Source organism: Gallinula chloropus (genome assembly GCF_964237585.1).
Source record: "Gallinula chloropus genome assembly, chromosome: 5".
In the NCBI taxonomy this organism is placed as follows: Eukaryota; Metazoa; Chordata; class Aves; order Gruiformes; family Rallidae; genus Gallinula; species Gallinula chloropus.
In genome coordinates, this window is record NC_140090.1 from 37,172,589 (window position 1) to 37,198,779 (window position 26,191).

The 26,191-nt window shown below is 43.4% G+C and overlaps 1 protein-coding gene across 1 annotated transcript in view; it reads right to left on the minus strand.

The window, feature by feature from the left end:
* The window catches only part of MAP2 (microtubule associated protein 2), a gene marked incomplete at both ends in the record, with an annotated part of 64,981 nt that overhangs the window by 675 nt on the left and 38,115 nt on the right, over nt 1-26,191 (minus strand). The window contains 7 exons of the mRNA XM_084264579.1: nt 58-170; nt 692-773; nt 14,014-14,357; nt 16,572-16,725; nt 21,764-21,825; nt 25,444-25,578; nt 25,985-26,191. Of these exons, the coding sequence (XP_084120705.1) occupies nt 58-170; nt 692-773; nt 14,014-14,357; nt 16,572-16,725; nt 21,764-21,825; nt 25,444-25,578; nt 25,985-26,191 (1,097 nt within the window). The remainder of the gene's footprint in view (nt 1-57; nt 171-691; nt 774-14,013; nt 14,358-16,571; nt 16,726-21,763; nt 21,826-25,443; nt 25,579-25,984) is intronic.

Genomic DNA, 26,191 nt, shown 5'->3' on the forward strand with positions numbered 1-26,191 from the left:
TTCACTGGGCAGGGGCACAGTGGTAGGTAGCCTTTTCTCCGACAGCTGTTGCCTTACCTTGACGTTACCACCGCCAGGTACATGGTGGGCATTTTCCAGTGAACCAACTTTAGCCTGAGCTTTTTCTTTGAAATCCAGTTTCACGCTCTCAATTTTCACACGCCCACCTCCTACACAGGAAAAGGAAATATGGATTAAGAGAATTGGAATGGCTAGGGAGAAAGCCTGACCTGACGCACACAGGTGCACTCTCATTACTTCCCTTTTGGTTGAGTTCTAATGGTTTTAGAAAAGTTCAGAATACCATGCTGCATGTTTAGTAAAATATAAAATCCTCAACACATCCTCAGACTGAAAGCATGTGCTGCAGCCCTACTGATTTTCATGGGATTTAAGCCCGTGCTTATGTACTTTGCTAACTTCACTCTGCATTTCAGTATCTTACCGAACTGGCATTATGCCACTGCAGCATCCTTTTGCACTGTTTTTTAATTGGGTCTCTAAACCAGACGGACCCATACCTTCATGTCTTTAGATCTTTAGTTATGTAGAGTTAAGAATATTATTTTTATTACCAAAGTATTTACTTTCTCTTCAACTATAAAAGAGAATGGTATTGTCGATGATTTCTCCTTCACATAACAGAATTAGGTCTTTGCTTTGACCCAAATCCCAGAAATTCTTACAATACCTGGCTTGTGGTGGATATTCTTGAGCGAGCCACACTTGGAAGTCACATGACTCAAGTCAATCTTCTTGGTTACAATTTGTACCTGTCAAAAGCACACACATACACAAATTACAGGAACGAAAAGGATAAAATAACAAGCCAAGCCCTGCAGAGGAAGAGCCCAAGCCTCTACAAACCACTGGAAAAGGAGAGATGGTTAGTAGAAAACAGACCATGCCACAAGGGGAGGAAACACCTGGATTAATACAGCAAGCGTCCTTCCCACCTAGGGAAACGACAGAGCTAGGTTAAGCTTTACTATTAGCAAAACGAGGAGGACAAAGCAAATCAGCTTGTGGGTTCTTTCTAAAATGTTTCTGAGCCTTCTGTCAGGGCAGAATGCTCCAAAGCCCTGCATGCAGCAGGAATCATCCAGTTTGCTTCTGCTCTTGAATGTGCATCCTGGCAACTAGAAATATTTCAGTGGCTTTTTTTTTACCCTTCACCATCTGTTTCCTATTTTTCTGCATGTAAGTACGGTATGTATTTCAGCTCAATCCACTATGGAGAGCCTGATGAGTCTACAAATGTGACTCCTACAGCTGTACCAGAGCTGGCTGGTGTTCAGCCAGGTGGCTCTGTGGCACTCACTGCAGAGCAGTGGCATCCCTCTGCTCAGCTAGGCAGCAACGCAGGCACCCTCCCTCCTCCTCCTTGCCATGGCTGTGCCAAACACAGCTTGGGAACAGCCGCAGAGAGACACTCCTGCCCTGCAGCTCTCCCAACTAGCTCACAGATGTGGCCCACAATCACAGTGACTGTGCTAGCAGGTCTTAAGAAACTGCAGCCCCTCCAGGCCAGACAAGAGTTCTGGGATGACTGCAATGCTGCTGGCTTGCTCACATCACCAGCAATGACTTAAGCTAGCACTGGTAGCCGTACTGAACCTGTTTGGATCATGTGTGCTCACACCATAAGCTCTTCCATCTGAGGGGAAATCACTTCAATCAGGGGATCAGAGCTGCCCTAAAGCTATTCCAGCACAATTGCTAGAACTACATGTGCTTGGTCAAACCCTGAGCAATCTCAGTTCGTTATACTGGAAGAATGCTGTGCCATTAGCATTAGCACTCAGCACGCTGGCTGATCACACCCTCTATCTCTCTCTCTGAGCTTTCTTTGTGTTTTATTTTCTTCTTCCTCCTCTCAGGTTAGCTGAGGAAGGACTGACGCACTAGAAGATGCCCAGCTGTGAGGCTGGAGTCTCGCTGTGAGACAGAATCTCTTTCTGAAAATTACTTTCTTGGGCAACTCCCATAAAAGGTGTTGAACCATTTTGGCTCACACTGGATTTTTCCTGTCAGCACCCTTGGGCATTTAGAGATGACCCTTCTTTTCTCATTTCCTGTCTGAATTCTGGAAACCTGTTGTGCTCTGTGGATCAGGAGGCCATCATGGCATACACAGGGCTCACACCACTACCAGACCAGACTCACACGTGAAACAGCAGCAAGAAGGAAAGTAGTGCTCAGAGGAAGGGAGACAGAGGGGGGCTGGCTGTGCAAGGTGGGTCACCACAGTGGAGATGCCTGTTCACAGGGTGTCTGTACTACTTACATTTCCTCCCCCTGCAGAGTGTTTGATGTTATCTCTGGAACCACACCGGGACTGAATATCGCTAAAATCGATCTTCTTGTTTAAAATCCTAACCTAAAAGGAATCGGAGGTAGCTTACTACATACTGTACACACACACTCCATTGGGCTGCAGAACAAGGGGAGCCAGGGTAATTTTGCCTCTTGCTGTGACTCCTTCTTCTGACACTTATCATATTGACGTGACAAACCACACCAATCTCTACACTTAGTATGTTAACACAGCATATGTGAATGTACTGTGCTGCTCGTTTTTCTAGCTCACCAAGTGGTGACGAAATACATAAGGGAAAGTTTTTATAGTGGAGGTATACTGGAGCTGGCTTTTCCCTGGAAAGGTCAAAGGACTCCTTGCTTGCCTGGACTGGACACAGTTCTCGGACAGCATGTCCCAGAGTGATGGTCAGTGTTTCTGCTGAGCGGTCCACAAGGATAAGACGTATCCCCCCGCCCCCTTCCCACAGCTCAACGCTCCTGTCTTGGATACAGAAATCCCAGATCCATCCAGCTCAGGCACGGGTTGAAATTATGAGGAATTTTGTCCCCCCTGCCATCCAGCTGTAACAGCGCACAATAGATCTCAGAGTGTTTTGTGAAAGGGGACTGACAAAATTAAATTGAAGTCAGAGCTTTCTACTGCTCTCTCTTTACAGTATTTTAGTAAAAGGCAATGCAGAAAACTACACCACGTGGAAACCTACAGCTGCGATCCCTGTGTTTTGATTTCTGGTGCTGGCCATAAAGTTGTCACGACAACAGAAGCACTGTGCTTCTCATCTGTACTCTTTGTTTCCAGCAGAATCAAGTACTCGCCTTTCCCTTGATGTGCCAACCTCCCTCACAGATGCCCAGAGCCCACATTTTTTCTGTGCTACTTTAGCCACAGCTGCACTTCAGGCATAATACGGTGCTTGGAGGTGAACTCTACAAAGGGCAGGCCAGGCTGTCCTGTGCCTGATCCCCACATCAAAGGAATTCCTCCACCTGGCAGAGCTCAGCTGCCACCAGTGATTGTCCTCCCAGGGAATGATGTGCTGCTGGATGGCAGTTACCAGTAGGCAGTGACAACTGGGTGCAGGGCACGCAGCTGAGTGACACCACTGCCAGACTTCTTTCCCAGAAAGGGGATTGTGTTTGTAGGCTTTTCAGGTGTGTGAGGAGGCACTTCTGGTCAAGGCTGCACCTGCTGCCTTTGCACCAAGAACTTCTACTTACTCAAAGAGTGCCACTTATGCAGCATATTCTTTCCCTGGTTTAAATATGAAGTCTTTTAAAGTTTTATGTTGGATTTTATTTATCTCCATGTTAGTAATATACAGTATAGGCTTACAGAAAGCCATGGAGTTTGGGGCATTCATTTTGCTAGAAGGCACTCATAGAGCCTTCACTGGCACATTACTTAGCACAGTCCTGTTCGCTGCTGATGTGGGGAAGCCTACAGTGACTATCTGATACTGAGAAAAAGAGAGGGGGACAGATACACCGGGGTACCTTATTGTTACTTCTTACCACTCCAGAACACAAAGCAGCTGCAAACCAGCTGAAGTGGTCAGTGGGAGAACAACCCTGTGCAGTCCTCAGACTGCCCCAGGCTCCCTGATAAATCTAAGACAAATCAGTCCTTCCATGCCTCACCTTTCCAAACTAGGAAAAGCCTATTTTCCCCCTTACAGGGATACTAGACACTGCAGCTTTTGACTCCTGCAGCGGGGATATCAGTACATCTAGATAATGAATTGAATCCTCTGGCACTTGAGCACCAGGAGTGCACTCTTAACTTAAGCCCAGTAAATTCCCAAGAAGACGTGTTCAGAGGGCCACACTTTGCAGCTAATGTGAATAATTTCTTCACAGCAAGCTGTTTCACAGGTCACCCCTCATTACATATAACCACTACTTCAGTCAAACTATTAGGATGTTAAGCATTCTCTCATTTTAATTGGTAAAGATCTGTGGTGATGGCATCCTCAGCAATAAGGGTGACAGCAGCTCCAGAAAAATCCACAACTAGTAGTTCACCTTCAGAAGGGCATCTTTGGCAGGCAGTCTGATTTCTGTCTTCCTCCTATCTGCTTAATCTGTCCAAGTAAGCCAATATTACTGAAACATGAAAGCAAATGCCTTTGGAGTTCTATGTTCTTGCTTTCTCAATATACTATTTGTTTAAAAATGTACCCCAGTACTACACAAGATAGGTGTCACATCAGTTACAGAAACACACGTCAGATGTGCAGTCAGATCTGGCTTTCAGGGAGCTTCAGGCCAGGCACAACTGGGCAAACCAGAAAGCCTTCCTAGCACTTTCTGAGCACATCTCTCTCAGCAGTGGATCAGCAGCACCTCTTAGCAATGACCACAGGGATGTATTTGCTCTGAAAATGCTGACTTAGGGGTCATGACAAGACCTCAGCACTGTGGACTGGGGGCCTGTAGCTTAAAATGGAGGCAAAACAGGGTGATAAGTTGAGAGGGTGCCTTTGATCAAGTGCCTGAGGGTTGATTTGCACCCGGAAGTCTGACAGTTTATGAGTCTCATGGCCCATGGACCTGGCTAGCAGATAAGTGAAGGACCAATCATCTCAATTATCCTCTCTGTCTCACTGGGTGAAATGTGCCCCCATGTAGAGGGGCCAGCAGGAGACCTATGTATCACTTATGTCCTATGCTGAGGGCAGAAGTGAGCTGAGTGATGTGGATGTGTTGTGCTGGTCATCTAGCACAGGCAGGGAGGAACTGCACTGATCTGGGATTTTCCCGATGATCTATCTCCCTTTCCTGGAATATATCAGTATCCCTGCACATATTTAAATCATGACCACTCTGCATATCTAATTGTTCCACAAACTATCAGAGCCTTGTTACCTATAGATTAAGCTTTAAACTGCTTAATCCCTTCATCCTATATTCTTTGTGAAGTCCTATCCCCTCTTGCCAGCAATTACCTCCCAAGGTTCCTCCCAGGTCTGCTAGACTGTACAAACAGGAGCCAATACACCGTCAGCTGTTTGTCGGCTGTGATCGTGAAGAAGGGATGAGTTATCACCGCCTTTACCCCTAGGACAGCGTTACACCGAGTCTCTGTTTTGTACCTCAGCAACAACTACACCCAGCTTGGAGGGACTGCCTGTGTTTCTAACCACTGCTCCCTTGCCAGCACTGGTTGAAATGGGCCAAGAAGTTACAAACGATTTGAGGAAGGCTGAGACTGCCAGCCAGACAGTGTGACTGCGCGAGCTTTGTTTCCTTTGAGCAATCAGACTGTAAACATGAGAGGGAGAGTACCAGAGGAGGACAGGAACTATTTAAGCTAAAGACAAACTTTGGCTTGCAAACAAAGAATCTAAACTGACTGTGAATTATTTGACGCTGGAATCTAGAGGGAAATTTATAACTATCAGAGCAGGGAGGCCCTGGAACTGCCTCCCAAGGAAACAAAGCTGTGACAAGAAAACTGTAAACTTTTATGATGGCATTTGATGAAAAGAATTAGATGCTGCTGCTGCTGCTGCCTGCGATAGACACCATGAACACCACAACTCTCCAGGAAGGTCTCGGTGTTCCTTAGTGTGTATGTACATCTTGCTTGGGGGTGGAGGTGCGGTAGGGTTCTACATACATGTACTTCAGTTGTGCCGCACATTAAATGAAAGATCAAGCTTGCTTATGCTCTCATTCAGGAAATGGAACATTTTAGTCTGTGGCAGGAAGAGGATTGCTTTCTATTCACACTCACTAACATCACAGCAAGATGATGTCCCGACAGGTGCTCTCACAACCCTTGTGCTGACCTAGAGGTCTCAAATGGAAACATTCTCTTCTGATTCGATGCTGGTTTGCCCAGGTATGCTGGGTAGACCCTGGCCTGGAAGTTAGTATTTTGATCAGGACCAAGCTGAGCTTCCTCAGCATTTGTTATATCCACATGAAGTTAAGGCACAGTGGAAAAATTAAGCCATACAGGCAATGCTGGGTTCATGCCACAAAAACACATCGCCCAAGGAAAAGCTGACTTCTATCTGAAGCCCTGACATTCTGACAGACCTTACCCCCAGTCTCTCTGCTGATTACTCCTCAGAATTGCTGCAGACTGTGTGCTGAGGTGTACACAGCATAACCTCACTGACTCACACTGCTTCTAGGTTGTCCTCAGTAGGAATCACACGCTATTCTCCAATGCCTCCTGTGCTGTTTGAATGCTATCTGTCAATGTAGTGGGAGATGCAGGTAGCCTGCTAGGAAACCAAGTGCTGAAGATATTTTTCTCAGAATTCATTTAGATGAGGCATATATTGACCTGCACTCAGCAAGCTAAACTAACTCCCTTTCTACATATAATGGCCCAACTGGCAATCTAAACAGGAAGGGGTTGTGGTCCAAGGACAACATTTACACTAGACCAGAGGGGATATTTCTGGCTTAAGATGGATGACTTGAGGAGAAGAAACAGGCTAGCAATACCTGTGACTCTTCCAGTTAGATGTATGCTGCCCTATGGCTGTTCACAGAAGTGAGTTTGGATATCTAAGTCTCTATATGCAATGGTCTCTAGCCCAGCAGGCCCTTCTCTCTCAGTACTGCACCACTGGGTTCAAGATGAGGACAATTTTGTAGAAACTCTGAACAGAAGGCAGAGAAATGCAAGAGAGAATTTAGCTCAGTTGTGCCTCTCTGCTAAAGTCAACTTCAGTGACTGCTTACAAAAGAATAACATTCCATTGCTGCCAAGAATTATTCAGTTCAGCTGCCTTTCCCAAGAGGGAAAGCCCCTAACTTATCAGCATCTGGGCAGAGAATCCATAAACAGATTCCTTCCTGTGGCTCAGTGCACTGGTACACACCAAAACAAAGATGCTCGAAGAACAAAAGCCGTGATACTGATGAAATTACAGGCTCTGAATATATTTTCCCAGAAGCTGGTGATTTATGTTCTCCCTGCCTTGCAATTATGGCCTCTGAGAAGCTCTACCACAAACACTGTACTGAGGCAGACACTGAACAGCTGAAGTATGAAACAGTCACAAACAACTGAAATTAGGTACTTTCAGTGGGAAGTATCAGTAAAATAGAATAGATGGCTTGCAGTCAGCCACGTCTTCAATCCTCGCATGGACAATGTGAACTTCTTTCTACCTATTTGCAAATTGCTGTATTCATCTAATTAATAAGGTGGCCACACTGAACCAGGCATGTCCCTATCAATAGTGGGAGAAAGGCCTACAGAAAAACTTTAAGAGCTTTTGCATACTTGTGCTGGGAAATATAAAGCAAAATGACCGCTTTCCCTGCCAAAGAGTCACAACCATCCCTACTCATGGTAAGAGTACTAATACCTTGAAATATCAAGTACTGAGCTTCAGGTAACAGTTTTCAAATCAGGGTCTGTATCTTTAAGAATCGATGAGCTTTGAGTTACTCCATTTGCATTTGGAGTATACATATATACAATACATTGGCATTTTTGTTACTCCAGCATAATACATTAAGCTATTCAACATAGATATCTTCTGTTTATCTCTTAATGCAAGCTGGCTTTCCCAGATCTTGGTAGATATCTCCTTTAGCATCTCTTTTTATTGTTCAAATCCAAGCTTCCAAGATTAAAATTAAGGGTTTTAAGCCTTTCCTGCCCTTTCCCATTGAGCAAAATAAACTCTTTTTCTCACCCTTCCATGCAAGACAGAACACAATTATATGACTAAACAGCTGTGATCCAGATTATGTATTGCCTGAACATTTTTCCCAAAAGAACAGCCATCTCCATTTTATTGCCAAAATCTACACTCGTTATCGCTCAGCTGAAAATGCCTCCTCTGCTGAACTTGCCACTGGGATGACTCAGACTTTAAAGCAATAGGTAATCTCAATCTACTTTAGGAAAAAATACAGCTTCTCCCCTTGCTATTAACAAGGGACCAACAATGCATGAGATGTCACGGGTGGTATTTGTCTCCTCTACCATTAGCCAGCTCAGAGTTGGAATTGCTTGCTTAAGCTGACGCTGTAGTTGGTTGACACCGAACCCTCCAGAAAGTGCTACCTTCAATTCTAGCTGGACAGATCCAACACACCCCATCCAGCTGGTAGAAATTGGTGCACTGCTGCCAAGTGCCAATTTTGTTACTGGTCAGAGCCCCTCAGGCAGCTCCCAGGGGTGGTTCACAGTTTGCCCTGGGTGAGCATGGTGCAGTTACAGCTGGTTGAAGCACAGCAGTGATGTCCCAACAACATAGAAAGTGAATGTCAGATCTGGACAGCTAGTCTCAATTCCCTGCTCATTTCCACCAACCAAACCCCATTCCTCAAAGGAACTTTGTGAAATTTGCTAGATCTTTGCAATGATTGCTTCATTTTCTAAAATACCAGGCAGGATGAAGGATCATGCTTTTTATCCACAATAATTCAAAACTTAACTGTACAGACTGTACTTGAGCAAGCCTTCCATTAAAGGAGTGCAGTCTGAACACAGGAGCTGTAAAGATGTTATTTCTGTACAATCTGCAATGACCTGCCAAAATTCCAAGTTTCAAAAACTTAAAAATTACGGGTTTGAGCTGCGAGAGAGTTCTGAAGGTGTGCCTGAAACTCCAAAGTTCTCTCTGCATTGGTAGAGCTGCAATTAGCAAGGTATGAATTAGTTTCTAATTTTCAGGCCAGGACAAATCCCTTCAAACCTCTCGCAAATCCACAACACTGGGAACATATAAAGGAAACAAAAGCAGACTGACAGAGATTAATTTATTTTACAGTTATGAACTGCTGACTGGTTAAACACACAAACTTAGTCAATGAATGCAGCTAACAGTGTGGAAACAATTGCCTTCCAGTCTCTCATTAGCTAAGCACTTTAACAGCAGACACCTTACCATGTCAGTCCACATCTCTCTGTACAGCTGCCTCCTGCGGCTCTGGCTGGGGAAAGCAACAAACCTTGAACCTTGTAAGCTCATTTGTGTCCATCACTGTCCTGAGCAGAGACATTCTCCTAACTTGGGCCAGTGGTTTTGGCTCATTCACGCTGCAGATCACAACGGATTGGCAAAAACCTGCATGATGTGCCAGGGGTAGATGGGAGACGGAACAGGACCCTGCAACAGCTCAGATTGCATGTTTTGTTAGGTCTATGGTCTCCACTACCTTTTAGGACACTCTTCATCAGCCTGTGCCCCAAGAGCATGTAATCTAGATCTACAGATCAATTTTTGGGCCATTGTCAGTGTTCCTAATGCGGTGCAAAGACGTGTAAACCAGGATGAAGTGGAATCATAAGATGCTGTCTCTAGGGGAACTTGCTGGACACTCTTTTTGACATGCACTTCTCTCAGGTGCTGCTCAGCTCTTGTGCCACCAGACCTGCCTGTCCCTGCACCAACTTTGCAACCTGGCATGTGGTATCTGATGCAGGGAACACCTCAGCAGCCTATTGTTCTCTGCAGACTGGGTCTAAGCTGTGATGATGGGGAGAAGGGGGGTGTGTGGTGGTGCGTTGTGTGGGGCAATCTCTCCTGCCATCCAAACTGGTTTTGAAGCTAACAAAACACTGTGCAAAGACAACAGATATCCATCCAAGCTCCTCCTCCTCCCAGCTCTGAGATGCCTTATCCTTCTCCATGCCAGCCTATTTTATTAACTAATGCAGATGCCTATTCCTCTTGCCAGTATTTTTGAGGTTTCTGGACAGGTTCTACTGAACATTGGTGTCATCGATTTATGCAGACTTTCTAACTCATGACTAATCGCACTTTTCTACAGTTTAGGGAAGATGATGAAGTTCTTCCTTAATCTTTGTGAAAGTCCTCAAAGAACACTTCATTCTTCAACATACCTCAGGTATTTCCTTATTTTATGCGTCATCTAACATCTTCCAAGGTGCCTGGCTGTTAGTATATAGCAGCAGTAACTATAGTTTAGATATTCTAAAATTTATGCATGCCATTCTAGTCTAAACAGCTCCATTCCCTACGGTGAAGCTGCTTGGTTCAAATCCACTGAAATTCTTGCCCATGGCTGAACTTTGATGTACACATTTTACAATTAAATTAAAAGAAATCCAGGTTGTTTTTAACCTTGGTTGCTGGCCTAATGATGCTTCGTGAATACTCTGCCTGGTCAGTAGTGACTAGATTTAATTGGTGCACTTTTGTACTCTGGTGTGGTACAAACCACATCCATGGGCAGAATTTCAAGAAAAAAAAATCCAAACAGAAACGAAAAAACCCACATTCTTGGCATCTGAAAGAGATTTTCAACCCCTTCTCTCCAGTTCCCCCATGCTTCCCTTGGGCTGTCTGAGAAGTAACAGATGCAAATAGGTTACTTTTGAAAGCACAGCATTTCCCCCACAGCTGATGCGGTGCGAAAATCCATCTGTAGCCCAGCAGACATACCCATGAGCGACTCGCCTCTGAGCTTTGCCAAGAATGATACATTTCACCATACTCTACTATAAAGAGAAAACCAGACAACCACCTACTGGCTGCATCGTGGAGCAGAGAAGCCCTCGTTTCTCCTGACTGCAGAATACCAATTAAACACATCTCAAGCCACCTATTCCTAGTAGGAGCTTAACACGGAGCAAAGTTAGCTGGCTTCTTTCCCCAGAAGCATGTTCTTTTCAGCATGCTGCAAACCCCCCCCGCCCCCGCCCCCGGACCCTGTCAGGTGGTGATTTCTCTCCTTTTCTTTGTTTCTGTGCCTGGCGAGTAATATCAGTCCACTGTCTGGTAAGGTTTTGATGAAATTCAAGGCTGAAGCACTTTATTTCTTGATTAATCTAGGATTCAGACATCCCCTGCTTCTCCATTTCTATACCTCAGCCCCTGGCAGTTTCAGAGTACGGCTGCTTTCTCCAGGACTGCTGTAAGCTAAGAAAAGGCTTTGTGGTAGGTTCAGATATGCCTCTGCTAAAAGGATAGTCTGTCTCCAGATGACACTTTTGGGCTGCATATCTGTATTCCTTTAGTGATCTGCGTGTCATGCTTATGTGCTTAACTTGCCCAGATACATGCTGGCATTTTGCCTGCTTGTTTTTCCTGCAGTTATTGCTATCAGCACTTCCAATTCAGGTTATAAAACCCAAGCAGCTTTCTGTTTGTTTCATGGATCATCATTAAAAGTGGATAGTAGGTAACTGCTCCTTTCAGCAAGTGAGTGTTTGCCACCAGACATTAAAGAAGTGAGCAGACACAAGGAAATGAAATTAGCTTTCGCTTTCACAGACCCTATAAAATTCAACTGCAGAAATTGGAAAAGAAATAATCCTAAAACCTCTTGTCTAGACTGAGCAACTATGGCATAAAGGAGACATAAAAGAGAAATTCTGTGAGTCTCTTTGCCCAACCCACAGCTGAGTGGCCACATACTGCTGGGAATTAAAATTAAAAAAAAGCTCTAGCTTCAGGGACATCATGTCCACACAGCAGATTTCCCCTGTGATTTCCAAAAGAGTGAAACGCCAACTGCTGTGCCATTCTTCACTGCCCAGCAAAGACCCTGCAACTCCATAGAACTGCTAAGGAAATGTAGCTGTGTTCACAAAGAACTGCAATTTCCTGTGGCCCCCTGAGCCCCAGGGTTGTTAGAGCCGGCAAAGAGTAGCAGGGAGGAGGAGGATAGGCTAACATGGGGCTGGTTTCAAGCCCCATGTCCAGCAGCTGGGCTTGTTATGAGGAATGCTAATCCAGATGCAGTCTGAGCTTGTGTTCCAAGCCTCGTGGAGCCCCATCACACCCTGACCATCTGCTATGCAATATGTCAAATGGGAGTTCAACTGCCATACAAAATAATTACATAAACACTTGTCAAAATAAAGGCAGAGGAGCCTTCGCTGAGGCTTTATCTTGACTTTATCTGAGTAACTGGCTGCTGTCCAAATCCCAGAAAGCACTGAATGTGTTAATTTACCATGAAAACAGGATCAATACCTAAGAGAGACCTTACTGTTTAATATATGAATCTAGCATTTTTTTTCCTCTGGAAGACCTGCAGTAGCCATAGGGTTGCAATGCTAAGTTTTGATCCAACTTATTATTTTTTTCTGAGACAGTTTTAGGCAAACCTCACTGTTCTGTATGTTCCACTGTGTATTCCAAAACTCTTATATAAGTATCTGATCTGGAAACACAGTGCAACCCAGCTTTCTGGAACGTCTTGTTTTCAGGAAAGCTGAATGGGAGCATGTCATTCACCCTGGTGTCCCGTCCCTGGAGGTAGCTGAGAAGTGAACCTTCCCACAAAACACTTGCACTGCCACTGCTGTAACTCAGCAATCTCAGGGATGTAAAAGGGAGCTGGAGGCACTGGGTGTTTTTGTCATACGGTTGTGTCCAGAATCAATATGAAATACACACAGGTACTTTTAAAAAAACACCCCAAAACCAAACACAAAACCACACACCCCCAACAACAACAAAAAAAAAACCCCACACTCCAAACCATAGTTTTTTATACCCACAAAACTGAGTTGTGAATATTTTTGGCATAAATGTTGGTAAACTATATTGTTTTCCTCATTCAGCCTCTTTGTTTCTAAATAAAATTGGATTTCTTTAAGGTTATAAACGGTTTTATAATTCTTTAAACATTAACAGAATATATTTCTTTATCCTTTCAGCTAGAAAGACAAGCAAATTGCTTGAACATAATTTTGGGTTTTAATGCCATCTGCACAAATGTTTCTGTATTGCCCAAAAATGAGAGAAGACTATTCCAGCTCTGGTCATAGCCCTGCTTGGTAGGGCATCGAGCCCACATTCTTCAGAGGAAGGTATAAACACCCTACCTCAGGAAGATTTCTCGTACTTCCTATCTTATCTTTCCTCAGTCTCCAAAAGCTTCTGCTTATCTTAAAAGCCTACCTGTTCGCTGTACCTTGCAAAGTTTGGGAAGTTCTGTCTGTAGTAAGGGGATTTTGCTACCCTACACACACGTCTTCAGCTGAACACAGTCCCCGTGACAATGTGCCTTACTGCATAGCTCTGCAAGATGTGAAACTCTTTTTCTCAGCTGTTAATTGCATCAACATGTCCTTGAATTCTTGTTCTATCAGACAGCGAGATGATCTGGTGTTTTTATATATTCATCTTTTTAAAAAAATTATATACATTCTCCAGTTTGTACAATTTAAGTCCTGTTCCTGCTTATGCAAACCCTGCAGCAAGCAAAAGTTAAGTCTAATATCTGTCCCCTCCCATCATCTTTAACTTGGGGTAGATTTACCCAGTTGGAGACGGCAACCCTCATTAATGTCACCCAACACAATGCATGTGTCACGTAATGTGACGCAGGAAAAGGTCATAGTGCTGTATATCTTGCTAATATCTATCTAGGTTGAATTTGAACTTGCTTGAATTAAAACAAACCTCTTTCACTTGCTGGTATTGATGAAGCCTAACTAAGCAGCAGTTGGCAAGACTCAGGGTGAAGTATATTTATGGCATGGAGTGCAAATGCTTGCTTGGAAATTATTAGGCTGATCTCAGTGAGATACTGCTAGTTTTCATGTGACAAAATCATTTCCTGAAGACTTTCCTGGCCCCTGACATTTAACATCATTTAAACAACCAATGTATATGGACAACAGAAGAAGCAATTGCAAGGCAACCCAAAATGGCTCTGCTCCCACACCTATCCCAAAGGTGCACACATACAACTAAATCACATACAGGTGAACATAAAGAGTGGAATCCTTACCTGCCCCCCTTTAGGCTGGTATTTGATGTTATCTGTTGATCCAATTTTGGACCTGACATTCTTAAGGTCAGGTAGAGGCTGATTAATAACTCGTAGCTGCTTTGGAGTGGCTGGAGATTTGGGAGGAGTGCGAATTATGGCAACTTTTTTCTCAGTAGGTACCAGTATGGCAGATTTGGGTGTCCCAGGAGTGTGTGGGGTTCTGGAGTAGCTTGGTGTCCCTGGAGTGCCTGGGGTACGGGAGGCGTAGCTTGGTGGTGTCCCTGGAGTGATGGCAGTGGAACCAGGAGTAGTGGGTGTGGAAGTTCCACTTTTTCCTGTTCTGCTACGAATTGGCTCTGATCCTATGTGAAAGATAAAAGCAGCATTATTCCCACAGAAATACAGCTCTTCTTCCCTCTGTCCGTCCCAAGACTGCACCCCTGTGTGCCAATGAGGTAAAGCTCTAAGATGGCTGTGCTAGCGCTGACATGGCTGCATGCCTGCCTCTGTGTCTTTCTTTGCTAGCCAGCCTGCCAGGAGTCACCTCCTCACGTGCGGTTGAGCTGGTGAATTGCCCACGTGGTGACTGAGCTCTCTGTTCTGTAACACACACATGCTTCCCACTACACCCACGCTTCCTGCAAAACTCACTGAACAAGGCACACTGATTTCCACCTTGGGGAAAGGACCAGTAGCACCCTTGGAATCCAACCTTTGGGATTTAATCTGGCAACTTGACTAGCCAGCAACAATGTTGTTGCCAATTTCAGTGGATTTGGGCTTAAACTAGAGAGTGGGGAAAATGCTGATTGTAAGCCCAAAACTAAAGGCTCCAAGTGCCTGGCCAGTGTGGTCACACACCACTGATGGTCATCTGGTGTCTGGAGCTGAACCTTGGGTGAGCATTCAGCTATGACGTGAACAAGTCATAGCTCTGTTGTGTGGATAGGCAGATGTCCTCATGTTCAATCGCTATTTTACATTAGTGCAGCGAAAGGAAGCAATTACAAAAGACAACTTTGATTAAACGTTACATCTGCCTGCAATTTAAGACTAAATAAATACTGTAACATTTTGTAGTGGCTCCATTCAGTGTGTGTGGCATTGCCAGTCCTTTTCACCAAGCACAAGAATCAGTCTAGTAGCGGCACTGTGCTTTCTGCAGCCAGCTCTGCTGGCAGTGCTCAAAGGCAAACGAAGAGACGCCGAGATATCTCCATACGCTGCTTAAAGCAAAGTTTTGCCGAGAACACTCAGGGAGAGAAAGATCAAACCAAGCCCCAAAGCCTGGGAGCTCCAGTGCCAAATGGGTGCATATGTTTTCTTCTTTAAAGCATTCAGGAATTATAAATCCAAGGGGACTCTCCAGACCATCCAGTGGGACTAATCAAAATGTTATTTAAACTATTTTTAATCATTCTGTTTATTTAATGGTGGTGGACCAAATGCTATGCACTGCTGCCCCTTGGGTCCAGAAGAAACTCTTAGCTGTACCTGACTCATTAGACACATTGAACATGCTGAAATCTTACCTACAGTTTACTTGAACGGTCTCTTTTCCACACCCTCAACAAACCCTAAACCAGAACCTTATCACTATAGCAACTGAAATGAAAAGGGAATGACTTTTTTCTTCCCAGTTCCCTACAGCTTTGGTGTATTTGTTTTTCATTCCTTAGCCTTTCACCACATGGGCAAATGCTCAATGGCCTCTTCTAGTCAGCAGAAGGAGCTGCTGTGCCAGCTGGGGGTCACTCTGCTTATAAAAGGTCTCTGTTTTGCCTTTGGAGCATCATCCAAGAATTTCAAAGGACTTGTTTTGTATAATTTAATCATTTACTTTCCCTTAAGCTGTCTTAAAAGGGGTGGGATTGGTTTCTAAAGAGGGAAACCAGAGGAATTCCTATTGGAAAGCAGGGAGCCACATCCAGGTTTTGAAGCCTAGGCTGAATGTAAATCTGTCTGAAGGTTCTGGGGGTATTTTGGTAAAATTTTCTTTGTCCTGTAATTTCATTTGGTTTGTGATTTGATAGCATTTATCCTTATGAAAGGCCCTTTCTGGTTTACTGTTCCCTAACTTCCTCCATAGAGTCACTCCACCAGCTGACATCTCAATGCCCATCAGTTTTTACCCTAGGATTAGAACACAGGAGACTCATTACTGAGAATCATCAAGTTAACAGCTATAATATACATTTGCTTTTTCAAGATCCATCAGGTTTGTCTCATTTTCCTTGCTGCTGTCTGTAAATGCCCTCTGTTAGACATCTTACCCAGCTCTGAGCTCCCTGCAAAGGGACTTTATAATATTAGTGATGAGTCTGAACAGCAGTCCTCGCTCTGGGCATTGCAGGGTGGATATACCCTATGGAAAGGGCATATCCTGTGCCTGGTTTCAAGCCTGTGCTGCTTAGTGTGAAAACAGCCTGTGAGGGCTCTGACTCCCAACAGCACATCCCGAACCTACCCTCTGTGTTAAAGGCAGGTATGTACGATGCTATCGCAATGCAACAAATCTAACGAGGACAGGAGACGTTCACAGCAGCAAGAAGAGGGTTAATATGTAAAAAACATACGGGTGGTCCGTCGTACTGAAGAGGACAGGGAAGCTGTGAGGGAGAGAGAGTTCTCCTCTCTGTCTCGGTCTCCTGATACACCTCTTCGAGGAGGAAGGATAGAGGAAGGTCTTGGTAGAGAGGAACGCTTTTCGGGACTCTTGCTTACTCCATCCTAATAGCAGAAAAATAAAAAAAAAAGGAGGTTTAGTTTTCAGAACTAAAATGGGCTGTGATTTCTCTCAACCTACATACAGAGGGGGAAGCCTCATCCTATGGGCCCAGTTTACTACTCACACAGGAAGCTGTGGGGAACCAGCTACCTCCCTAGCTAGCTCCCTAGTGCCTCTTTACTGCATCAAAACACCCACCAGTCATCTTCTGTGCACAGATACAGATCCTTAAGACAGGATCCAAATAAGGATGGATTCCATGTTTGGTTCTTAATAAGGATCAAGTGTTTCTAGTGCTAGCTGAAGGTAAAAAAATTCTCTGGAGCTCAGGTGTGAAATTCTTATGTAAATTTACCTGCAAAGTAACCTGTGCCCAGAATACATCCTACATGATACTGCTAGGCAATATGTGATTTTTGCATTTCCAAAATCTAACTTGTAATTTATTTTTTTTTACAGAGAAAAAATTTTAGCTACGGCTTTTTTGACTATTCATCCTGATGTCTTCCCTTATCTCCTTCCATACTCATCATCTTACTTTTTGAAATCAGTAGATACCGTCTTTTTACCAGGGTTAGAACAATGGACATGTATGTTAGATTATTTTTTTTTATTTACAGGATGGACAGCCAAAGAGCATCTGGCATAAGAAGACAGTTCTCCCAAAGGAAAATATGATGATGGACACACCAAGCATAGTGTTACACAGAAAATGGAAGTTGATGGACTTTTTAAATGGGGATAGTCATCAACTCAGCATCAAGCACATTTGAAACACAAGTGAAATGGAAACATGGGGAAGCTAGGATGGACTGCCAAACATTTATTATTTAAATTTGTACTGCAACTTATTAACATGGCCTCATGCATAGACCAAATTAGGTTCCTAGAGCATTCGGTTTCTGCCCTTACTGTTGGTTATTAGAATTGTACCCTCCTACACTGGAGATGAAATTTGGTTTTAGGGAATATTAGCTATTGAGAATTAAATTTTTTAAACTTGGAAGGCACATTAGTACTGCTGTTCTTTGCCACTTACCCACGTGCAAATGGGTGTAACTTCTTAGCAGTCAATGAAGCAGCATCCAAATCATCAATAGAAAGAAGGTATGTCCTTTTAGTGAGAACTTATTTCACTTATGTTTCCTCTGGAGAATCTCCTTTGTTTTTATCCATTTTGCAGGAGAAATCTTGTAGCCTGATAATCAGTTTTCCAGCCACTGGATGTAAGTAATCCCATGTAAGGTTCACAGAGAATTACTCAAACTCAGTGGGGAAGAGAATGTGATCCATGGAATTCACCTACACATCTCTAAGCTAACTGTCTCTAACTCTGCTACCTTACCTTAGCATCTGATTTTGAGTAGGGCAAGCAGTCTCTTGGGCCTGCTGAGGAGGGCCGTACATAATAACTGTCTGTATCGAGAAAAGTTGCCCTTTTAGTAGTTAATGAGCAAGCTGAGCTGGGTCTTGGAGGAAGCAATGACTTTGCTCTAGACTTTGAGGCAGGAATCTTTGACAAAGAGGCAGTCTAGTCATGAGAAAACAAACAAAAGAAAACACAACATGAAGCTGGACAAAAGGAAAACACATGCAACATGGACCAAAAAAAAACCCCAAACCACAACCAAAACCTAGAACACCAAGCTATGAATGAATACTTTTCCTGCATCTGGTAATGGTGGCTGTGCAGTTCTGATACACACGGAAGTTTTAGTTCTGTGTTGTATTGCTAATTCTAGCAAGTGCCCTTTCTGTAGATGCTGTTTTTGTCTTGCGCTAATGGGACAAAACTGGTTCCAGGTACAGGATTTAACTGGTCCAACTGCTGGCTGTCTTCATTGGAAGCAAGCACAAAACTACAGAAGCACCAAGAGATCCTACTCCTTTAACACTAAGTGTGCATATGAAATATATCCCTCCAGTCTACAGCCAGAACAAACCAGTGGGAATCTTAAAAGCAAAGTTAAACCAGTATTCCCACAATGGCAGAATGATGACAGTGTTGCTTCTTGTGCCACTGTGTACATGCTACTGCACCCCAAGCACGGTATGCTGTGCATCTGGTGTCACTCTGCAGACATTCATAAATGTGTATTGACAATGTGGAGTCCTGGGATGAGGAAACCCGTATATGGTTGAAAGGCTGACATGATACCTCAGTGTGATTAGATACTTGTCTGATACTGAATAATGATACTACCCCATTGACAGAACAATTAAGCTCCAATAGGACAGATTAAAAATTCTTTGTCAATGCTTAGGAGCTTCTAACTGTTTTGCAAGGAGAAATTTCCTTGAAAGAGAGTAGGACTTCTTGCTTAAGAAACACTTTTTTCTCCTCCCAGGAGTATAACTGATACTATAACAAACAACTGCAAGGTTGTTATCTTGTCAATGTAGTCCTGAGTCTCGAGGTATTCGTACAAGCATGAAGTTACACATAGGACCAATCCCAATGGACCTGTAATTATGGGATTTGGCACAGAACTTGAGTCATGAAAAATGCAGCATTTGATCTAAGTCAGTCACTTAGACCGTCTCAATGTTCAGAAAAGGTGTCTGAGTTAGTCCTCAAAGTACCTTTATCAGAAAATGAGAAAAGAATGGGTTGTCAGCCCCCTACTTAGAGTCGTCTGGCTGAGGCTAACCATCTAGCCTACAGAAAACTGAGGCTGATGTGCTCAATGTCATCTTTGACATCATAAACATGATTAAGAGTTGTAGAACTGCGTAACCATCAACTCCAGGTCTACAATACAGTTCAGTTTTCTGAACTTAGGATAAAACTAGGTATGCACAGTTTGAAGTCCAAATGTTCATTCAGTGGTTTTATACTTTTTTCAACTTATGTGTCATGCAAAATGTTTCCTCTAAAAACACAGGTACGGTCTCACAGATGAAGATTTTAGGCACACTGTAGAGACGCCATCTTTCTCATTCACATTGCACACAGCATCCACTGTGAATATGTGCAGCTAATGGCAATGCTAAAGATGGACAAGACTCAGATCTTTCAATGGAACAGCTGGGGAAAAGGAGCTAATGCAGTGCTCTAAGATTATTACAGTCTAGGTCCCCTCTTTTACTTAGGGAGCAAGGTACTTTTTAGCACTGGTAATAGCAGCAGAATCTGGCCCACAGATTTCAGCAACATGCTCAAGGCTGGTAGAACAAACACAGAAACCAAATGCCTTAATCTCTGTTTGTGTTTTACCCAGAAAACTACTTATTCTCTGTTAGCAATACATTAACTTTGACCTCTGTTATAATTCATGCTGCTGGAAGTGCCAGCTGCCCACAGGAGAAAGATCTATATAACCCTAAGACGCGGGGATTGGTGAAGTTGGGATGCAGGAAGCTCACTTTATTTCAGAAGTATTCCTAACACGTGGCCGATGTTCTCAACATCTCACTACCACAGATAGTCAGCTCCTTCCAGCAGATGGAACTGCTCAGCCTTTCCTGTACATGTTCTGCAAAGCAGTATGTAAACTGCAGTCTGAAGATGGATAACAAAACTGACCAGGTTGGATGATCTAACAGTGGAGAGGAAAAGGCTGCATGGGAAGGACATAAAAGCTGATAATCAGAAGAAACACAACAACAAAGAGGGAGAGGTCTTTTATAAAGGCAGAGGTGAAACCAAACCATGGAAGAAAAACATCCAGGAGATGCCTGAGTGTGGCAATCCGAGAAGCGAGGCAACAGAGGGAGAAAGGAAGCAGGGGACAGACTTGGGATCTTTGCCATAACATAAGGGACAGGAATAAAGAAGGTGTACAGAAAGCAGGTAATTATTTTGCAGTGCTTGGACTCAGAACACAGAAGACTCTGGAAACAGACTAGCATTGACTTCTCTTGCTTAAGCGTTGATTCCCCCAGAAAGACAATAATAAACCATACTGCTGACTCAGACCAGAAACTTGTCAGAGATTTCTTACTGTACTAGTAAAGCTCTCTAGCAGTTTCTCAGTTATGAGCTGACACAGGTCAGAGCTGAAAAATCACATGAAATCCCAAAATCCATGGCTGAACTCAGGTCTAAATTTCCCAGCTTCTCCAAAGCCTCCAATCAGTTATGCTGCTATCAACATTAATTTCTTATGATTCATAAGTAACATGCAGCACTTTGTGAGATAAAATTTTTTGTTCCCCAAAGAGTTGACGATCTGGTTAGACAAATGAAGCAAGTCAGCCATGGAATATATGAGGAAATCTAGAGGAATCCTAAGAACCTGGGCGTTCTTATGGATGGCAAATACCACCAGTATTGTGCTGCAGATGTGAATTAGCACCTGTCAGTGTCCCGTAGGGGACAGTGTAAGCAGGACGGTTTCCTGGGGATTTTGGAGTGGCGGGACAGGAAGAGTATGGGGTCAGCATAGGAGCGGAGAGGCACTACAGTATTTGCTGAAGGAAACTCAGCAGAGGAGGGCCAGAAACAGGGAGCAGAACAGGCTGCCGAGCAGCTGAAGGCAGGGCACGTAACTGTCACGTTAAACAGGACACAAATCAGCGATCCAGCAAATAGCGAATCAGAAATCACCGTATAGCAAATACAAAGCTACTGGCCAGAAATTTCTATGCAGGCGTGACCTCTGCACAGTGTGTGGCAGTGTAAGGGTGCATCGGAAGACATCCAGCAAGCCCTGGGGGAGGGCTTCTGCCTGCACAACAATCAAGCCAGGTGGCAGTACAAGCCAGGTGCTGCAGGAAGGGCTCGGGTACACAGTATATCACGGTAGATGACCTCGCTCAAAAAGCTGAACGACGTCCAACTCGTGCAGTTTGGAGTCTCTGTGAGCCCTATGGATCTGCAGACTGTTATCACCTACTACCGGGACTGTAATTCAGAGGTTACTCAGGAAAGGTAGATTTAATTACTCTTTTAAATGAATAATGAATATGGCAAACGAATTCTAAATGGAACACAAATTTTAAATGGAACACACAATTACCTACTGAATTAACATAAAAAGATCTGAAATAAGGACAAAAGGAGATTATAAAGATGAACGATAAGCTGATTTTACTCACTGAGAGTTTTTCCTTTGCTTGTTTAAATACACCAGGAGCCTGGTTTGTTTCACCACCTGCTGCTGAGAGACCCAAAGAAAGACTTGATAGTTAAAACCAACAATAATAAGCATTTCCACTTAGTATGCTCATTAAAACAGTTAAATACCTTGGAACTACCATGTAAAACAATTAACATGTGAATTACTTTCAGTGAACTGTATGCATAAATGTACCTGCCTTAAAAATGTCTTATATTCATTATACTTGAGATAAAATGGTATTCTACACATTTCAAACCAATCAAAGTTTCTTACTACTGTTCCTGCAAGTCTAGAAACTACAGTAAAAAGTTCACAAAACAGTTGACGATTACAAGAGGCTGTAGTACTGAAGGTCAATCCTCAGACACCTTAACACCCTGATATTCAGCCCTGTCCTCTAAAAATCAGGCTCCTTTCAGTAATGCACAAATGAAAATTCTACGAGGCCCCTGAAATCACCACTTTTCAAACTCTTCGCCAACATTCCTAAGGGAAAGAGAGTGCTTCATCGCTGAGTTATCATTTTAGTTGCTGTGGGTCTACTAAGCCCTCAAACTTCTGCAATTCAGATTTTAACTGGGACATCAAGTATGTTAAATCAGTATTTTTTTTATCTGATACCACATGGTTTGAGTTAAGATTTTTTTCCTCTCTGACTTAGATTTCATCCTTATTAAAAATTTTGGAATGGGGCAGCTTTTTGGAAAGCAGGTTATTAGTTTTACCCCAACACTGCTGCTCAGGAAGTGATCTGCCACACAAAAACTAGATGTGAAATTCTTTGGCATCTGTGCCAGGATGCCCTCAGTGAATGCAGAAGCAGGACAGTAGTCACAGGTGACAACCTTTTGCTGTAAACACAACTGTTTTCCAACTGTAAAACCAACCCCAATGTATCACAGAGGATGGAACCGCTTTGTTTTTCCTTTCCTTGTGCAGTTCCCAGGCATGGTGAGGAGATCCCTGGTTTTCTGCCACACTTCCCACTCTAGTTCTGCCCTCTTAACGTAATTTCATTGCTGGCTTGTTTGCTTTGCTGTTGTGGTTTTTATAATTGAAGGAGTAGAAGAGAGAAGTTGTGAGGAGGAAAAGGCTATGTAACCACATACTTCAGTTCTGAATTTTTAACAGGGATAAGCACAGCACAGCCCTCCTGCATCCTATTTTACCGTGTCTGTTACTGCTGGGTTTGCTCTCTTTGGCATCTCTTCTAAATAACCACAAATGGCTTCTTTCCTCTTTCCTTTGGTATTGAGCCCTAACCAACCACAGCTATGAAGTGGAAAGAATAGCTGTGCTGCTTGCGCTGACTTACCTGAAAGCACAACTTCTCCACCTGAACAAAAGACCCCCACAGGCTCTGCTGCCAGTTTAAATACACCACAAACTGTTTTACCAGATGGGTGACCCCAGAGTTGAAGACAAGGAACAGAAGCTTATCACACAGTGACTCCCACTCAAGGCCAGGTAATTGTCCCGGCCTTGCCACCGCAAATATTCCTCTGACAGCACCACTGTGGCAGCATCTCACAGCCACTAACAAAACATGACTGAAATTGGGGCTTCACTCATGGAATTACACTGCTCAAGGCTCAGTGAATATAAAAAGATGAGGTATATGAATATAAGGGACACTGAATTTTCTGGGAATGCTGAGTGTGGTGAAACATTCTAAGAGGTTTTCCACCTCCACCCCCCCCTGCCAACTTTGTAGCGCAGTTCAAGCTCCTCTGCTTTAGAGCCCAAATCTCAAGGTTCAATCCATATTACTGCAACTTTTAGGCTCACTCTGGGTCCATTATTTTGATTGCTCTGCATATTGGGATTTAAATGTACTGAGAGGTCATCTTCGTATTGCATTTTTCACTTTGACTAATATAGCTGCTTCACTAGGTGTTAGAGCAAGAGAGAAGGAGTTGCCAAGCAGCACACATTTAAGGGACCAGGCAGATTTCCTTATGCAAGTCTATCAGCATGACTCAGGCCTCTCTGGATGCTACTGAGCCCAAAACGTTCAGAGGAGTTAGTGGTGGAGTACCTGAGGGCAACTCAGTGCTGACCACAGGGCCGTACAAGTGCAGACGAAGTTGAGAACACTACAAATGCTTTTTGCCCCCATTTACACTGCTTATTGGGCCCCCTGGGTCTTTTGAAAGAATATGTGAATTACAGGTCATAACTTCTCTGCTGATCAAGCTGTGCTTCAGCAAACACCAAGAGGTAACAAGGAGAGGTTTTCTTAATCATCTTTTAAAACGCCTCACTCTTGGGTAGTTCTGGTCCACAATGCAAGTTAGAATGGTCCAGAGACTGGAAACTGTAGAGGAGCCATCTCAGCAATGCAGAGGGACCTGGATCCGCATTTCCTTCCCTGGCTCCATTCCTCATGACAGGGTGAAGGAAAAGAGCCAGATTCCCTCACAGAGGCAAAGCAATGGGACCGAGTATTTAGTTCTGTTGTCCTAATAGGATACAGCCAGGAAGCAACACACACTTTGTACGCTTGAGGCATGCTGTTAAAGCTACCCTTGTGTGACTATCCTATTACTGTATTTTCACTGGTCTGACCTCTGTACAGAGACTGGTCTAAACTGGAACAGGAGTTACTTATTGGTGTAAAACTGGATGGGAGTGACTTGTTATGAACACTTTTGGTATTGCACTGTTTAACTATAGGATGGGTAATAAATCCTGTTCTTCATTTCTGAGCCGTGAGAAGAGGCCTACATAGTACTGCATTGCTGTGCATGCTTTTTCTCTTAATAGCCCTAGTTTCACTCACAAACAGCTGCACTGCAGCATGGAGTGATGATGCGCAACAGAAAACCTGTCCTCTTTCAGCAATTTGGTGGTTTTTTTTTAAGACCATCAGAAAAGTCAAGATGTTGATCTTCCCACTCCAAACCCATAGCAACAACACGTAATGTGATGAAAAATGCTGAAAGCGTTCTTTTTGGTCCTCTAAATTATGATACACCTATAAAGATGTAACAGGAATCATTTGTTTCATGCTTTCATCTTCCTGTACCAAATATTAAGATTTGTGCTTGGAATGCATTCGTAGTGTGAGCCCAGATTTCTTCTCTCTCAGCTTCATGCTGCATGTGGCTGGATTCCCCCTGTGGATTTTGACTGTACAGCATAAACATCAGTGACAGATTGGGAAAGTGTCAATGCAGATAACATCAATCAACAAAATATAAGTCTGAAACACTTCTTATTATGCAAGAGAGTAAAAAAGCAAAATAATGGAAATGCATACCATGGCTTAAGCTGTCAACATTTTCCCACCAGAAAAAAAAAAAAGCATAATTAAAATAACCCAAAACCAAACAAAACCAACCAAAATGATGAGTAGAGATTCCTACAACACCACACTATAAGCATGATGCCAAGTTACAACCACAGCACTTAGAGGTCCAAGCAATGACAAGCACACATGATCATGACCTCCATTAAAAAAACAAGAAAATACCAGGAAAGAAAGAAAACAAAGAAAAATGATATAAAACACTAAAAAAGCAACACTATTTGTGAAGACTGATATTCTTGGAGGAAAAAAATAAAAATAGAGAAGCCGCTATAGCCATGAGATTTACCAAAAAAAAAGGTCTATGTTTGCCAGCCACATTGCATAACTGAACAGAACGCAGTCACCTGTCTGCTTCCGTTTAACACAGGAGAGATGCGTTGGTCTAGTATATTTGATAGCAGGTTTTAAAATGATTTTCCTGGAGGGAGAGTGGGCCTGAACTTCAGTTTTTTTAGCAAGTTCAGCTTTCTTATACACTGCTACGGACAAGAAAACACAAAAACATAGAATCAGGGAAAAAAAACAGCAAACAGTTTCATATGACAATACATCAAGTGGCAGGCCCACTGCTCCACAACTCCAACCCGATGCATCACTTCTACTTGGGCGAAGAAATCCTAAGTGGAAGAGGGGGAGCACTGGCGCGTTAGCCTCAGATTTGTTACCCCAGTGACCAGTGGGGATGCCTACAATTGAAATGGGACTGGTGGAGCAGTGAGCCTTGCACATGGCCTTTCATGTAGTTGCACAGTATCTCATTAAAAAGCACTACCGTTAATACTGTTACGGTACGTATGATCTACCACAGAGTAACCGGATAGTACTGTACAATAGCTTAAAAAAAATAAATTAAAAAAGAAATGTAATAGGGAGTGTTAAATGAACCTTTTTTCCTTCTCACTTCATCTCTGGAGAGTGTGCTAGGTTCCTTTTTAGCTATTTTCCTTTCAGGAGTAGAAATCCTGCCTCTCCCAGTTTTAAAAGGTTTCTCTTTTTTATGCTTATCGAGAGATGGTCTTCGCAATTCTCTCTCTGCCTTCTCCTCTTTAGGAACAGTCTCTAACTGTTCAGTCATGATGCTCCTATCATCAT